This window comes from Morone saxatilis, unplaced genomic scaffold (genome assembly GCF_004916995.1).
Source record: "Morone saxatilis isolate NCDOM2014 unplaced genomic scaffold, NCSU_SB_2.0 Contig16, whole genome shotgun sequence".
Taxonomy (NCBI): Eukaryota; Metazoa; Chordata; class Actinopteri; family Moronidae; genus Morone; species Morone saxatilis.
This window is the reverse complement of record NW_023339718.1, coordinates 6,516,151-6,533,477: the sequence shown is the minus strand read 5'-3', so window position 1 is coordinate 6,533,477 and position 17,327 is coordinate 6,516,151. Positions and strand designations below refer to the sequence as shown.

The 17,327-nt window shown below is 41.9% G+C and overlaps 1 protein-coding gene across 4 annotated transcripts in view; it reads left to right on the top strand.

Moving 5' to 3' along the window:
• Nucleotides 1-17,327, top strand: part of rhobtb4 (Rho related BTB domain containing 4) — a 40,826-nt gene that overhangs the window by 6,235 nt on the left and 17,264 nt on the right. For 2 of the 4 annotated variants that reach the window (XM_035658348.1, XM_035658349.1), the window contains exons 3-5: nt 1,900-1,981; nt 16,267-16,468; nt 16,776-16,879. In XM_035658348.1, the coding sequence (XP_035514241.1) occupies nt 1,962-1,981; nt 16,267-16,468; nt 16,776-16,879 (326 nt within the window). In that variant the 5' untranslated portion in view covers nt 1,900-1,961. Of the gene's footprint in view, nt 1-1,899; nt 1,982-9,973; nt 10,003-16,266; nt 16,469-16,775; nt 16,880-17,327 lie in introns of those variants that run through there. The other 2 variants (XM_035658347.1, XM_035658350.1) reach the window with 2 other exon arrangements.

Sequence of the window (17,327 nt, the reverse complement as noted above, 5' to 3'; positions counted from 1 at the left end):
ACACACACACACACACCATAATGAATGAATCAGATTCAAGAATTGACGGTAGCAAGTTGCAGACGAGAGCTCTGTTGCCATCCCAGTCAGAGTTTGTCTGACTCCAGTCTTTGTGGTTTGCTTCCCCATGATAATTTGAAATTGACTCACAAGTTATTATGTGGTTTGGTTAGCCTGTTTCAGTTATTTTTAGTCACTGCACACTTCAGGGGCCTTTCCCTTAATTTAAACTAATTGAAGGAAAAAACTAATAACAATTAAAAGCCATGTTGCTTCTCTGCTTTTATTGTTTCCAATGGAAAATAAATTCAGAGTAAGCATGACAATATTGAAACAAACTGTATTTGTAAATGTAAATCAATACAATTCAAGAGCAACAGATACCTGGTAAAAATATGTGAGCTATAGCTGGTATCTAGGTCTAAATCTCTTTGGTCGGTCTTGGTCATCTAAGGATAGACAATTTTTAAATTGTCATACAGTCTGGCAGAAAAATAATCTCTCTCTTTGTTTCTCTCTCTGTCCTTCACTAGAACACATCACTCTCATTTCAGCATAAATATTTAATCAATACGATCAATATAATTCTTATTTGATATCATGTGCTACTTAATACCAATGCATTTCTCAACAGAGGTCATTTATGCAGAAATATTGACTTCCTGAGTGTTGTTATGCTCCAATATGGCTGTTATGGTTTACTGTTTAATTGCCTTTTACTTCCCCCTCGACACAATGATCAATAACACAGTAGGGACATACTGTATATCTAAACTAAATGGTTAAAAGGGCATAAAGGATTGTACAGAACATTTTGAGATGAGTATGTGTTAAATTTTTTGTGCAAGTTACCAGAGTATCTCGGTGTGTTTCATCTGAACATTTCTCTGGTCTGAATGACCTCTGTTCACAAGTGGTGAGGATTAGCTAGGCTCAACAGTAATGCACCATCCAAAAGAGCTTCCACCCTGTTGCCCCTTGCCCTTATTCAAATGATTAAAGCCTGTGTGTGTGGCTGTACTGCAGCTTGGCAAGTGAATGATGTGGTCACAGTGTGTGGTGACTATTTTATGCCGGTTGGATCACCGGGCCCTGGTGCAGCAGTGTGGAAATAACCGGACACCAGTATAGATTTTTCCATCGCACTATTTCAGGATGCCTACTGTGCATAGTGTATCAGCTGTGTCTGTCCATGCATGTTCCGTGTTGTTTAACGACATTCCCACAAATGGAGATACATGTTGACCTCCATTCCGACAGATTCAAGTAGTATGTAGGGTATTGCATTCCACTGCTGTCCTCCACTGCCTAGAAAATGCATTGACCTCTCAGGGTAATAAAACCCACTCAAAGCTCTTGTATAAAATCAAAACTGCATTGCCACTGAAATGAATGCATCGCTGTTTCTGCTCCGTCTGTGAGATTTTCATCTCGCAACAGGTTTGTTTTTGTTTGTGCAAGTACAACACAATATGAGGAACTCTTACAAACAGAGCAGGACAAATAGATAAACAACACGCAGGCTATTTGAAGTAAACACAACAAAGGACCTTCCTGTTATGCCTCGACTCTCTGTAAGGTGGTTTATTTGTCTGTCTATCTTAGTCTGTCTGTGATTTTTTGCTTTTTACACTCCTGTTCTTTCCCTCCCCTCCATTTCCTCCTCTCTATTTCTGTATCTGTGAGCAACCATGGGTTTTAAATAGAGACAGACTGATACTGGATTTCTTAGCTTGATACCAATATAGATATTTAGGATTAGTCATGTTGAAAAAGGGCCACATATTGATGGATATAACGTTTTATATTAACACACATCCTTTAAATTGGGTTATTATAGAGATAGGATATTTACAGTTAAATAAACTTTCCAACCAAACATTTTTTTATATTAACTAGTCACTGCTGGTGGATTATGCAACCTGTGATGATGGATCCCAGGTAGACTTTGCCTCATTTTAATGGGTCACAAACCAAAAAGGTAGGGAACCTTTGCCATGCAGTACTTTGCAGAGTGTGTCGGGTTGATGTACTGACTGTGTGCAGTGTGATCTCTGCAGGGCTACAGCTCTGCTTCTCTGTGCCAGACTGAAGTCCAGAGGTGTTTGGCTTGGCTTCACTCTCTGTTTGATCAGGCTGTTTCTGGAATACTGACTGACCTGTGCTCAGGCCAAATGCATGCTCTTCTCACAACTTTAGCATTTTCCTTTTGCCCCTGCCCCTCGTCCCCTATAAATAATTAGAAATCGAGCAATATTGTCAAAATATTGTCCCTGTATGTTAATGCATTACCAGATAGCCTATATTGCACACAAGCAACTTTTTCTTCTTTGTGTCCTGTACTGAGAAATGAGAAATCCATTTGGCCTCTTTCACCTTTTTCTGTTTGCTGTCTGATCTCAACCCCAGTCCAAAGTTTACTCTGATACATCCTCACCAGACTGTGAGAGTGGCTGAGGTTCAGGGAGGTTACCAACATTCCCAACATCACCACAGGTAGCAGTGAGGTGTCAATGCCTGTATCGTTGGAAAGACCTTCTGGCATATTACAAATTACAGTACTTTGTTGTTGGCCAAGCATTGATCTGCCATTAATGGCCTGGTCAATAATGCTCTTAAAGGTAGTATATAGTGCTCTAGAGCATGATGTTAGCTATAATGGTAACCTGTCTGCACTGAAACTTAAATTAAATTAATATCTCTGTCTTTTGCTGGGTCAGTTGAGGCTTACATTAAAAACAAATTTTCCCTCTAAACACTATTAAAGTATTAAATACAATCACAACAAACAGCAATTTGCAATGTATCTTATATTTATGTTGTTTGGTGGAATACTACTCTTTTCCTGCAAAATATACCCCATCCATTTACCTTTCCCCCGCTATCACCATATTAATCAGCTCCCGGAAGAAAATATCCCATTTAAAACACTTTGCAGGTAGTCCATGATAAGCTCCTCCTTTATCCCCGCTGATGGATTTACTAAAGGACATATTAAGAAGTTGCTAGGGAATATATCTGGCGGATTAAATCAGTTTCAAACTGACATTGAACCCATGGTGTGTCTGGGGAGTAAGCTTTTTTAATCTAATCAGATGTGGCATAGAGAACATGTTCAGTGGATTACACTTGTTAAACTTGTTCAAGACATGATATAGCAGAGATGTTTGACATTGTTTTGACCTCGGCGAATCAGAATCCTCCCATTATCCTTGGTCTGTTCTTTATTCTTCAGTCTATTCTTCAGCCTTATCTTTGGTGTAAGGATGTGAATTGCATTTTTTTTTGTTCTGCTGTTTTGTGTGTAGTCCAGTGTCTCTATAGATGCATACCAAATATATAACTACAAGATAAACTGCATTGGACCACTTGAATACTGATGCATTGCTTAATGCAGTTAACTTAATGCATTTCATGGGGCTTTTAGGCCAGGTACACTGGTCTGCCCACAAGATCACATCAGACTCGCAGTCTATCTTTTATTTTCTTTCTATAGTTGCTGTCTTTAGCTGTAATCCATGCCCTCATAGGCTAAGACCTGCTCATCTTAGTTCCCATGCTAACCTAAATTCTGTCCTCAACTTCCTAGCTATACCCTGTGGTCCTATATTTACTTCCTTCCAGATCTCCATCCCCTTTTCGATATCTGTCCTATTCCTTAACCTGATTCTCACACCCCACCTTGACGTCATCTCCAGCCAGGCCCTTGACCTAAGCTCTTCTTCATCCCTATAATGCCCTCAGATAAGCACAGCCAATGAATACACCAAGCCCTTAACTGGCTCAGCACTTACTTCCTTAGGTAATTAAAATGATCTTTTAATTTGCTGGAGCTGTAATATATACTGCATGTGTCCCCCTATGAGTCAACCAGCCATTGTGACCAACACAGAATCTCTTTGGATAACTATGTGGATATCTTAATACAGATGTAATATAAATCTTTACTCTCCATTAGTCCACGTTTTGGAGAACTTGTTATACTATGAAGCCCATACATGTAGAACATATAATACCGTATGCACAGGACACTACCTTCCTCAACAAATACGGAAACATTTAAGATTTTTAAGATATGCTTGGATTCAGATGTGCTAATTTTCCAGCAATGTGACCTATCACTTTAAGAGTTTGCAGCCGAAGAGAACCTTAATAAGATTAGCCCTGCCACTTGACAGCCACAGCTTAAGAGGCACCTCTACTGACCTGTGTGTCTCTATCCAGCAGAGAGTGTACATGTGTATTTGTTTGCATGTGTATGCGATCTTAAAATTGTGTTTGTTAGCGGTAGAGCCTGTTAATTTGTGCCTGTATGTCTGATTTGATGCAAAAACCTTTTTGTGTGTTCTTTTCTTTACGTGTCTATACATGAACTTGGGCATAGCAAGACAAGCAAAACATGCTTGTGTAACCTCAATCCTTCATGTCAGAATGCAAACCGTATATTATGACTTCAGACACACTCTGCTATGCACAGTTTGTCTTTATCACATGAGATTTGTGCCACTCAAGAATTTAGAGCATCCACTCAACCCTTCAGCTTCTCAGAAACCCCTGTTCACCTTGTCTCTCAGTAGACATTCTCCTGTCTTAGGCTGGGATTTAGGATGACACAGGCTTAAAAGGATTTTAAATAAGAAAACAATTTATGAAACAAAAAGCTGATGGAATAACTAGAATTTCTCACCAAAATGTTTCTTACTTTGAAATGTGTTAACTACTGCTACCACAAAACCACAAAAAATCTGGGGTAACTTGACATGGGTATGGGCTGATGGTAGCAGATGTGGTGTTGGTGGTGGTGGCTGGGTGTTTGTGCCTGATGCCACATGACTCTAAATGGGCAGTTTTGGCAGTTCTAGGGGAGCTACTTAGGGACAGTGAGCAATATGCAGCGCTGTGTTCTTGTTCATCCCAGGCACCACTTTGTGAAAGCCAGACACCTCACTGTGAAACATTTAAGTTGGCATTAATATCATAATCAGAGGTCTGTTTATTCTCAGGCAGACAGCAGGCAGTAAAACACGAAGAACCCCCCTCACCTACCCCATCTACCCCACCATACACCCTCAGCTGTGCTACATTTCTCTTTCACTCATCCCACCCTCCATCCTTCTCTTCTGTTCAACTATTCCCATCTCTATCAAGCCTTCGCCCCAGGACCTTAGGCCACTTTACATTCTTGACATATTCCACCATCATGGCCCATCATCACCAGCACAGACTTGACCTGATCATATATCAGTGTTATAGTCAGTGAACACTTATCTGCAGCCGGGGAGACAGACTCACAGACCATTCATTCCACATTCTGTGGCAATGAGGAAATAATTACAAATGACAAGTTTGTCAACAACAGGTGTTTTAACTCTTATCTTCTGTTTGCGATGCTGGAGACCGTGGATATAGTTTAATAGCTCATAAATCTCAATCATACCTCTTTCTGCTTTATGACTTTTTATAATTAATAATAAAAAATAAAAAAATGTTTAAGTACACTGCCTGTACAGGGTGCCAGATTCATTTGCTGCCCAATTTGTGTAAAATGGAATTAGTCATTTGACTCGATATCATCACGAGATGAAAAGTAAAAAAACAACTGTGAATTTCAAAATAAAACAAATTGGCTAATTAGTTATTTTTTAAATGTCTGTTGTTCTTCAAAACAATGCAGAAATATAGGTGATACCAACAAAACATTTGGGTCAAATAAAAAATTAAGCCTACATACAAAGGGTTTCAAAATGGATCTGTTTTTACAGGACACAAAACATAAGAATGTATGTTTCCCTAGCACAAAATAGAATTTAGGAAATAATACATTCAGTAGTTTCTGAATTATGCACCTTTTACTCCATTGTAGTGTTTTTATTTTATGCCGTCATCAGGATTTAATGAGGCAACAGCAGCTGGTCACACACTTGGAGTTTTCCAACTGACTATAGATAAGACAATCTACTGATAACTTAGCAAGTAAACAATGTCGCCGGCGTTGCTCTCTCTCACACTCTGACTCTTTCTGTACTTTTTCCTCAGGCTTTATCTAGCATTGAATGTTTTTCACTTAAACTCACACTCTGCTAACGGTGCCCATCATCCATCGCCAAATAGGCCGGCTGTTACAAAACACACTCTGTTTCATGCCAGGGTGCCGGCTCTGACAACACATCTCAGCCACTTCTTTATGTCAGAGTGTCTGTGTGTGTGTGCGGGAGAGAGAGAGAGAGAGAGAGAGTAGGAATTAAAAAGAGATTCAGTGATAGACATAGATGTATGTGTATTTATATTGGTTTTTCACTATTTGGCTACCACTGATCATTTAGGGATGCCAGTTTCCCACAAACTCATTTCACTTTAGACTCCATTCTCTCTTGACATTTGACCTCTGAATTTTCTTCCCAGAATATGCCTGTGTTGTTGCATTTTTTCTTGTCTCCCTGCAAAACAAAAACGCATGCCAAAATCATCCTGGCAAACTAACAATAAGCTAATGACCTCATTGTTAGATCTACGAACCATTCGTACATTTCGTTGTACTGTAATGTTTGTTCGTGTGTGTATGTGTATGTGTGTGAAGGTAGAATTTAATCTTTGATACTGTTATCAGTTCCATGGTGCTGGAGGACTGTTTGAAAGACCCACTGCAGCTCTGACCTACTTGTGTCAGTGTACGGGGCTACATGTAGACTGTTTTTCTTTGAGTGTGTGTTGCATGTGTGTGTGTGTTTATTAGCGCTTTGGATGGTGTGTGTTTGAGGCGAACTCTCTGTGGACGCAGGGAGTGTGAGAAGCTGGGTGTTTTGACAGCTTTAGAAGAGTTCCAGTACAGTGCTGGGGCAGGGGGTGTGCGGGCCTGTTGGACATTCGGGCGATCTGTAGGGGTGAGAATAGGGTCAGTGGAGGAGTGGACAGGAGGGGATGAGATGAGAGGAAGAGTTTCATTACAAAATGCTCTATGGCTATAAAATGGTATGCTTAATATGAAATAAACTCATGTTGTCATCTGAAATCACTCCATCTGAGCTTAATGGAATTCACTTGCACCATAATCTAAACAAGTAGAGAATATATATATATATATATATATAATATTTTACAAGAACAGGTGTCACATTTTTAAAAAGGTGGATTGTTGACTGCAAAATGTAGTCCTCCTTTTCCTGATGGAAAGTCCATCCACTTGCATAGGTAGGATGAAAGGGAAAAAAGTATTGTCAGGATACCAAATTATACAATCAATCGCCTGATTTCTCTTCAAATGTACTTAGCAACCAACTACAAACTAAATTAACTAAACCATATGAACTAATACTACTTGTCATTTGCTGAGATTGAACGAAATGTTATCATCTAAATGAACGTGTTGAAACGTGTCAAGCCTTCACTAATACTTGAGGATGAGGATAATACTTAAGAATACTTGGATGGCATTGAATATACTGCAGACTAAACTGAGTATTTGTCCAAGCAGCAGGACACTACTTGTTGAAGTAGTCATGCCAAAGAGTGATCTCAGCTCATTCTCCCAACTTTAATCTCACCAAAGTGTAAAAGCTATGGGAGTAGACTTCCCACACAGTTAATAAAAGAGAGATAAAGCTCATAAACAAAGCCACACAGTCCTTTTTGTACTACTGTAGCTGAAAAGGCCAGACATCACCTCAGCCTGTGCCGCTTAAGAGTTCTCTCACAAGTACACCTCTCCAACAAAAGGGGCCGCCTCTCCACATTTCTAAGCCCTCTCAGTGCCTGTGCTGTTGAACCCCTGCTTTCTCCTGCAGCATTCCAGCCCATCTTTCATGCTGTTTTATTCTGGCCATGCCAGCCAGGTCAGGGGGCAGTGTTTTCTCAGGGCTTCAAGACAACTCTGGACAAATTGATTTAAAAGAGACATCTTCACAAGTTGCACTGAACTCCTGTTCACTTAATTGTGGTGTTGGTGCTGTGTTATTGCATGTTATGTGCAAGAACGTACAGCGAACAAAGTCTGCAGGGATGCAGGGATGGACTGAGGAGCCCAAGGGTCAAGTAATAGATTTGTGGTTTGCTATTGCTTGTTTCATTGAAGTTGTGCACTCTAGGCATATAGTCTGACAGGCACTGTAGAACTTCACTAGGATCTATCACAAAGTTGTGAGCTCGGTGCTGTGGCCTTGAGTGACAGCACTGACATAAGCAGAGTTTGTTTCAGAGAGGTCAGTACCAAATTCTACCAGTAGATGTCTGTCTTCAGTTTTCCACAGTCATGAAACAAAGTTGGTAGATCTGACTGCCCAGGGTCCTCACACGGTCAAACAATGCAAAATGCCTCAAATGAATTGTTAGATAAAATGTAATCTAATCTAATAATCTAATACAAATTCCACTTTCACCTCTTATCTCGAATTGCAGGCGTGATGATAATGAGGGCAGATGGACTCAAGAGAAGGTTCCTCTCTGAAAAAAAGGTCTAGGCAAAGTTTCCAGTTGGATAACATTAAATTTACAAAGCAATTTAAGTATAAAAATAGTTTAGCTGGCAGAATAGTGAGGTATTTTTGCCTTTTGGCGACATGGCAGCATTTTTCTCCTCTGGTGCAGCTTAACATTCCAGAAATGAATTCCCAGACATTGAGATTGTGGAAAAATATGAGGGTAAAAGGCTGGGTACGGCTGCCTTTTTTTCTTGGCTCCTGTATTGGCTTTTGTAGCCATACACAAGTGTTGCTATGTGGTAGCTAGTTGCTATGCCTGCACACCCAGAATAACCATAGAAGAAAAAACTCTCTCCATTGCCCATGAGTAATAACTACACCATTGCATAATTTATCTGGATGTTACTCTTGATAAGGGATTATTATATTATTATATGTATAAACAAGGATTAAAGGATACATTTAAGCTAAAATCAGATCTACATTTATAGTTTTGCAATTTTAATATATTTTATTCATTTGTGTAAACGATTGCCATGCTTTTTAATAAATGTGCCCTCTCCCCTGTGTCTGAGTAATAATGACTGCTGAGAGTCGTAATGACAGTCTGCAACCAGCACAGCGGTGGATGTGAATATTCCACCAACAAAAGGCAGCGTGCTTTGCAGTGTGGGATGTTTTGAGTTAACAGGATGGAAGAGCACAGTTTCAGGGCGGGGATACTATAAACTCTGCAGGATATGATTGGCCCTTGGGCTCTAATCTCTGATGACACCTTAAAGTGCTCCTGCTCAGCTCCAACATCCGGCTGCTAAAGTCTTAAGGACACTTATTTAGAGTGTTCAGCCGCTTTCTTTTTCCTGGGGGATATTTATGTTGAAGGAGGCCATTTGATGAATGCTCCTAATTTTAGAAGTCACACAGCACAACTGAAAACGTAAAGAGATAAATGCAAACGCCAGGGGTGGAACTGGATGTTTTCATTAATGCACGACCAAAACTTTGTCTAGTATCACTTTTCCCTGCCATTAATGTGTTCTTGGCTTTCTAGTCTACCCCCCAAAATATACCACGGTCGTGCAGCTGGGGTATTATTGCGGCGGTAGCTTCGGGGCGCCGCTCTGTGTCAAACGTCTCTTTTTCTGACAGCACCTGAACGCAGCACAAGATGAGATGCGCGACCTGTGTCGTGACGCGGAGTCGTGGAGGCGTGCCTCTGATCAAATCAGCTGGGGAAACAACAACACAAAAGGGGGTGGCTCAGAGCAGACACACATATTTACGCCAGTTATGTTTAGATTTCATTCTAACAAAACGTTTAAAACCACAGCAGCATTATATCCGCAGCGAGTCGACACTTGTTGAGGACCGCGAAACGCTGGACTAAGGAGGCAGCGAGGGGAAGTAAGAGGAGGAGGATGTGACAGGGCACAGGTCCTGTGCGACGTCCGCAGTTGTATGCGCTTTTTGACAAACGACGGGACCGCCGCGACCGACTCTCCGTTCTCCGCGCGTCTTTGTCCGGTTTGAGTGACCGGCTGAATCACCAGCAGAGTGGCATGTGGGTCAATTCCGGAACCGTCGGAAGGTAGGGACCCCTCCTGCAGGGATACTGTGTCACATGCTTCCAGTGCAAATTCTCGTTGTGCACAGAGCAATCCACACACCGCTTCTGACATTCTTTACTCCAACAAAGGTGCTGAAATCATCAACTGTAGCCTGCTACTCCATTCATATCCTGATGACCTTATTGTAGCCTACTTAATGGGTTTTTAATCTTCTCTTCTATCTGTCTCTACAACGTCCCGGTAACAGTCCCAAAGGCTTTTATTTCACATGTAGGCTATTACATTGTTTTAGCAAGAGATGTTACAATGGAAGATGATTGTTCTTTTTCTTTAAATCCCACACGTGCTGCACAGACTGGTGTTATTAGAGCATTTTGATTCAGTGTTGGAGTGCAGCGGATGGGCTTGGCACATTACGCAAGACTTATCAGCGCATCATTTTGGATGTAGGCTGATATCCACCTGCCTTTTACAACATCGATGCCTGGTAGACGTTTTTACCACTTCGCTGATTGCTTTTAGTTTCCTGGACTTTATCTCCCCAGACATGGACGCCAATACAATAGATTGCCTGGTTCGTTGAATCAGTTTCCAAAAAAAAAAATATGAATGAGCCAGGTGGTTATGAATGGCTGCGGGGAGAGGGAGCACACGAGGTGCCTTTTCATTGATGAGTGTAGTGATGCTACAACACAGTATTTACTGGAACAGCACGCGGATCTAAACTGTGACAATAGATAACGTGCATAATCTCAGTTCATAAAAGCGCACACGCACTCTCGCACGCACGTGCACGGAAACACACGCGCGCGCACACACACGCACACACGCACACTCTGTAATGCTTATCCCGTGGCCATGACGTCATCAGAGGGATTGTGTTACGCAGGTAGCTGCAGGGCGGGTGAAGAAGACTCTCTTCTACCTGGAAATGAATAAAAGAAAGAATGTTCTTCTTATTAGACCACATTTTCACAGTCTTCAGCAATCAGTCATATCTGCAGGAAGTGGTTGCGTAAACAATTTGTCTTCCGTATCTTAATCTTTTTGGCCAGTGTATTTATCTCCTGAAATGATGTCTATTAATGGCCACCCTGTGAGTGTCACTCATCCTTTTGTGGAAACACCAACTGTTCAAAATTCTGTTCTATGCAATCCTGTCTCTCCACACCCTGGTGAAAATGATTGTTTGGTTTTGGTTTTAGACCTTCTATCACTACTACTGTTAATGAATCAATGATCTGGGCTGTCATTATGTCTACCGTCAGACGGACAGATCTGGAACAGAGCTACTTATTGTCCTGGTTAGGCACTATGCCCAACGCTTGGACTGTGTCAACAGCTTTGAGATAACATGCAGTGCAGCACTGACAGACCCACATGAAAGAGTCAGCCAGCATTATAAGGCTCGCTTAAATGTCCTGGCCCCTGTATCAGGCTGTAGTGGAAGGTACACAGAGATAATAGACCTTGCAAATGTGTATATGTTTATGCCATGTGTGTCTCTCCTTTGGTCAGAACCCAGTATGTTATAATATGAGCCACAGAGTTAAGCACTGTTGGTGGTATGTATGTTTGTAAGCTATCAGGGTCCAGTATATTTTTACATTATATTTAAAACCCCTGTCACATTACCAAAGGAGATAGGTGTCCTGGAACATCTATCACAAGTTTTTCAGAATATCAGCACATTATATATCTTTAAAATTGTATCATTATTGTATTTACAAAATATCAGTATCAGATGATGCTGTCAAACATTAAACATCAAAGCAGAAGAAGAAGAATCTGTACTAAACTGTATGCAAACACATTACATGTAAATGAAGGTAGCAGTGTAGCACAAATGTTTTGCACTTTGAATTAAGATTTGTAATCTTAAAGCAGAGTCAAAGCCATCACAAAGTACTGTAATGGTCAGTGGCAAATGACAGCCCATCTGTATTGGAGTGGATGCTGGAAAGTGTAAGGGCGTGGTATAGAAATGAGACAAAGAAAAATTAGTTTAGAGAAAGAAAGATGGCGAGAAAGAGTAGGTGGAAAATATGGACAGGGGAGGAGGAGGAGGAAGATGAGAAGGGATAAAGGAAATTAGGGCATCAAGAGGAGCCTTCCTGTGTTTACAAAGCATTGTTGCAGTAGAGAGAAGAGACGAAGAAGGGTGTATCTAGCAGGCGGACATGCTGCTCTCAAAGACCCTGTCATTCATTAGGATAAATGCGTACATATCACTGTCTGCCACGGGCTGCGCAGTAACACCAGCACCATCTGCAGTGGGTGAGGCAAGTACGTGCCGGGATGCATGTGTGTATGCATGTCTGTGCTAGTGTGTGTGTGAGTCTGAGGTCTACTGTCAGCCATCCAGAGAGCAAAGCAGAGGCTACAGACCAGGTTATGTAACCAGTCTGTGCCAGCTGCGCCTGTGGCAGTCACTGTCTCAAACACTCACATAAAACACACACTTTCCCCACATACACAAGAGCATACACACCTGAAAGGTATACACAAATACAATTGGGTAGACATTTTCTTTCATGAAAACAAACTTTTGACAAAGAAAAAAAGATTTAGGTCACATACATGATTGCACATGTAGCCATAATTTCTCCCAACAATTACCCATGGACACTTTGACTGCAGTCAAGCCTGTGATAATGTAAACCCTGTAGCTCTGTGTGAGTGTGCAAGTGTTGGCCCATGTATAAAGTGGGTGGTTATTGGGGTCATTTTTTTATAGGGCTGGTTGGAGGGAGTGGAGAGGCAGGCGGCTCTGTCATGGCGTTGGGGTGAACTCTAGCCCCAAGGAAAAGGACAAAAAAGAGGCAGATGGGGTCTGTTGAGGGTTTTGGGATGAGTGGTTGCTGCCAGTGGATTGCTAAAGGTGTTACATAACAGAGAGATGGAGACAGAGGAGGGAAGCAAGGGCTGTGGGAGGGCTGTCTGCTTAATGCTGCTCCTTGATTACTATCCAGAAAAGAAGGAAGATAGATAGATAGATAGATAGATAGATAGATAGATGATTTCTAATAAAAGGGGCGGAGTGTCATGACGTTGGATGTGAGAGAAATAACTGGAAGAGGACAAGGAAGTGGTGGAGAGAAGTTATTACAAGACAATGAGTGAAGTGAAGGATGTGTTAGCTTTGAGCTGGAGCATTACATTCGGGGAATAAATACAGAGTGTGAGGGAGTTTGTCAGCGGGTCAGAAGGTGTGGTTGAGTGGGCACAGCTGGGAACAAAGCAGACTGAAGGATAAATGAAAGTATTTAAAAAGGAAGCAATGAGTGTGTATAAAGAACAAGAGGTAAAGATGCCACAAACTCTGTACTGAGATAGAGCCGTAATCCATCTCCTTATGAAACCCCCTCTGGCCTTAAAGCAAAGCCATACTGAGACACACACTGTCCAAATTATGCATGAGCTTCTTTGTCTGTCTGGTCCTCCTGCACCGAACACACACGCACACACACTGACTCAATCTGACATTCCAGAGTAAACCAGAAGGTTGGTGTTTGTGTGTTGAGTGGGCGTTTGAGTTTCCGTCACAGTGTTCCTATCACTGTGGTCTAGCCTGCACCCATCAATATGTCACTATAAGAGTCAGAAATATGTGCACACAATGCACAAAAACTGGGATGGAATCTCAATTCTTCTTTCATAAACACAATTTTATTTTGGCATTCCAACACTCCTTTGTCCCTGCAGCCTCCTTTGCTGCCTTGTTGGGAAGATGACACTGGCTAGCTAGCAGATGAAGTCTAAACTAGTGTCTGTCTAGTCTGTGTACAGTTTACTATAGGTCGTTGGCTAAAAATGAAACCTGAGCTGCAGCTTCACTTTCCACTCCTCACGCTCCTCTGAGCTGCAGTGTCTGGCTTCTGCTTATCATCAGCCATGCAATTAAAAATAATTGTTGAAGTTTGTGAAAGTTCATAAAGTTCAAATATAAACCTGAGAGCAGGTGCATATGTGCAAGTGCAGTGATGTGTGAGTAAACAGCTGTGTTATGTTCACTGACCGGCACATGACCAGACTCTTTGCTTGGAGCCTGATGCAGAGCCTCAGATGGAGGATGATATCTGGGAGCCGGGTACTCTTGATCCCCCTGAGAAACGGTCCACACCACCACCAATGCTGCCTCTTGGTTACATCACTGCTTGCATCATTCCATGCCTCACAGACCGGCCCTAAGCTCATTAAAACGCGCACACACATTGCACGTTTACACGCACATGCATGCACTGACTTCCGCACTCTGATGGGCCAGTAGAAGAGGATCTTAAACTTTACTCTCCTCTGCCTTTTGCTCTGTCGGTCTTTCTCACTTAGAGAAACACACATTTAACGGTTGATTGAAGCATCAGTAAGAAAAGCTCAGATTTTTTCCCCTGAGCAGCCTTGGTTATTGTTGGTCTTGCCCTTTTGATCCCTGTGGCATGACTGACTGATTCTAATGCTGGGCTGACAGTCCCTCTCTTTCTCTCTAAGACTCTAATAATCCCCTCTCTGCCTTGTCTCTATTGCATCCCTTTTGCTTATCTACTGTTGCATTGGCAACGCTGGGAATTAACATTACTATGCATTCTCTCTCCCTCTGTCAATGCCTATTTAATTTTTGTTTTGTTCGGCTCATATGTCCTTTGTGACTTGTTGTGTATATGTTATAGAACCACTCGTGCAGTATGTCAGGCTTCACACTTGGCTCTTCATCCCTATTTTCCTAATACAGGCCTGCTGCTTTTGCAGCTGCCATGACCATTAGGCAGATAGCTGTTAGATAAGTGCAAGGTTGTGGTAACTTTTTATTGCTTCTTCTATCTCTCTCCCCTACCTGGAGTACGTGTCTCAGAAGGTGTTGCAGCCAGACAGGTGGCAAGGGAAAATGGGTATTTATAACTCTGAAAGGCACAGTTCTATCTGTTCCATATGGACCATTCAGGAAACAGCCTCTTTGACAGCCACTTCAGCTTCGCATAGACAAAGGTAGGCTCTCTGTGCTATAATTTCTGGCTGACGTAATTGGGACTCCGATTGACAGGAAATATGTATTTGTTGTTGTTGACAAGAGAAATCAATGAGGTCTCTGGGGAAGAAATAAGTTCTTTATAGCCGCAGTGGTATTATGAACAGATTGGAGGTGTGTGAGAACATGGAGAGCAGGTCATGGCTGAATAGCAGGGTGCACACATGGCTCATGTGTCTGATGAATAGATGCCATTTTTAGCTGCTGGTGTCTGTCGGTGCCGGACTGAAGTGTGGCACTGGTATCCACGTCAATGGAATAACAAGCAAAGGCATTTATGAATGTTTCATATGCTCTATGGGGCCTTGTGGTGGGTCTTTGAACTAGTTGCAAGGATGGATGGACTGATTAGCTGACTACAGGTCTAACTGTGTATGTGTGTGTGAGGGGGCTGGTTATGCAATGAGAGCAGATTCTTCCAGGAATGTTTTAAAAATGGGTATTAACATGTGTTTTGACATTTTACAAATGTTTGTAAGCAGTTTAGGGAAAAGGGATTTTGATAAGCTGAGTGAACACAGTGATGTGTGGTTTTTAAAGAGGAAGTCAGTTGAGCTGGGTACATAACCACCTCCATCTTGTGCTGAGGTTAGGTTGAAAGGTCGTCAGTATGTGTGGTTGCATACCAGAGTATGTGTGGTATGCAACCACACATACTCTTTACAGTTTGTTTTTCTCAGTGGAAGCTTATAGTAAATATGTTTAACCCCAAAAAGATGATGCAGGGGTCCCCCTGGGCTCCTGAATGACCTAAAAAGTTAATTAAATATGCCTTTATTAGGGATTTTATTCTGTACGGATTTTGTGTTGTGTTTCATCGCTTTGCATGTTTTTTGTAATGCAAAGATGCTATCAATGCATCAAAAGGGGAACAGATACAGGGGAAAGACAGACAAGGACAGTGAGCTCAGTGGAAGTCTCTTTTTGTCTCTGTCTTTCTCTCTCTCTCTGTGTGCTGTTACAGAAATAGCTCTGCGGTCCCTCTATTCCTCAGCCTGCGAACCATGTGTTCTGTTGAGGAGTTTGGCAGAAGCCTCTGTACACTGGTCAGTACAGCTACGGGGGCTTAGAGCCTTAAAAAGCTTCACTGACCTGGACTGGAGAGTTAGAAGCTACTGAGCCTGATGCCAGTTGCTTTCATTGTCAAAATACAGTGTCAATCCTCCTGGGATGCTTTATCAATGTGATTTTAATTTTCCATGAATATTGAATTAACCTCTTCTCTCTCTCTCTCCCTCTCTGTCCTTCTCTTATTCTCCAGGGCCCTCTCCATGGATATAGACACAGACTATGAGCGGCCCAATGTGGAAACCATTAAATGTGTGGTGGTTGGGGATAATGCAGTAGGCAAGACCAGGCTAATCTGTGCCCGGGCCTGCAATGCCACCCTCACACAGTATCAGCTGCTTGCCACCCACGTGCCAACCGTCTGGGCCATCGACCAGTACCGTGTATGCCAGGAGGTGGGCACACATATACACATATACACACAGGCACACACACAGTGCGGAAAGAGCCACATATAGACAAACTCTTGGACAGAGGCGAAATATTATTGTGCATTTGTAACATAGGTAAAAACGTCTCTTTTCAGGCCACTGAAAAACAACTTCATTTTAAAAATGTTGACCATGCAGTTTGACATTGTGCATGATTTTTCTCCCTCTAGCCTAGTGATTGCATAATCCTTCAATTCCACTAAAAACACAAACATCACAATGAAGTTAGGACCTTTTGCCCTGATTAAAGGGATATGTGTCTGTATTGCAGGTGTTAGAGAGATCTCGTGATGTAGTGGATGAGGTCAGCGTGTCCCTGAGGCTATGGGACACATTTGGGGATCATCACAAAGACAGACGATTTGCCTATGGCAGGTGAGCAGATACATGTGCACACACACACACACACACACAAATACACACATGGTTTTAGATATTCTAGCAGCCAGAGCCTAGTTATTGACCTAATAACACAATTGCTGGCTGAACACAAGGTTAACTACCTTGCAACATGTTCTATTTTTTACAATTGGTGCAGCCAAGAGATTGCTTTGTCTTGGCTGTAGAATTTGTAAGGCATTGACACAGTTTTCCTTGTGCTAATATGTGACCAAATTCATTGTTGGCTGGTTCAGGAAAATGTAACTTAAAATGAGTATGTAATTAATCTGTCACACATAACATTTACTTACCCAAAAATTGTTTTCCGTGTAATCCAGTTGCCACTCTTTTTAGTTGAACTCTGCCCTCAAGCTGTTACATCCTTCCTCCACCAGACATGATTGGATCATCGCTCTATCCTCTTACACCCCATTCCTCTATC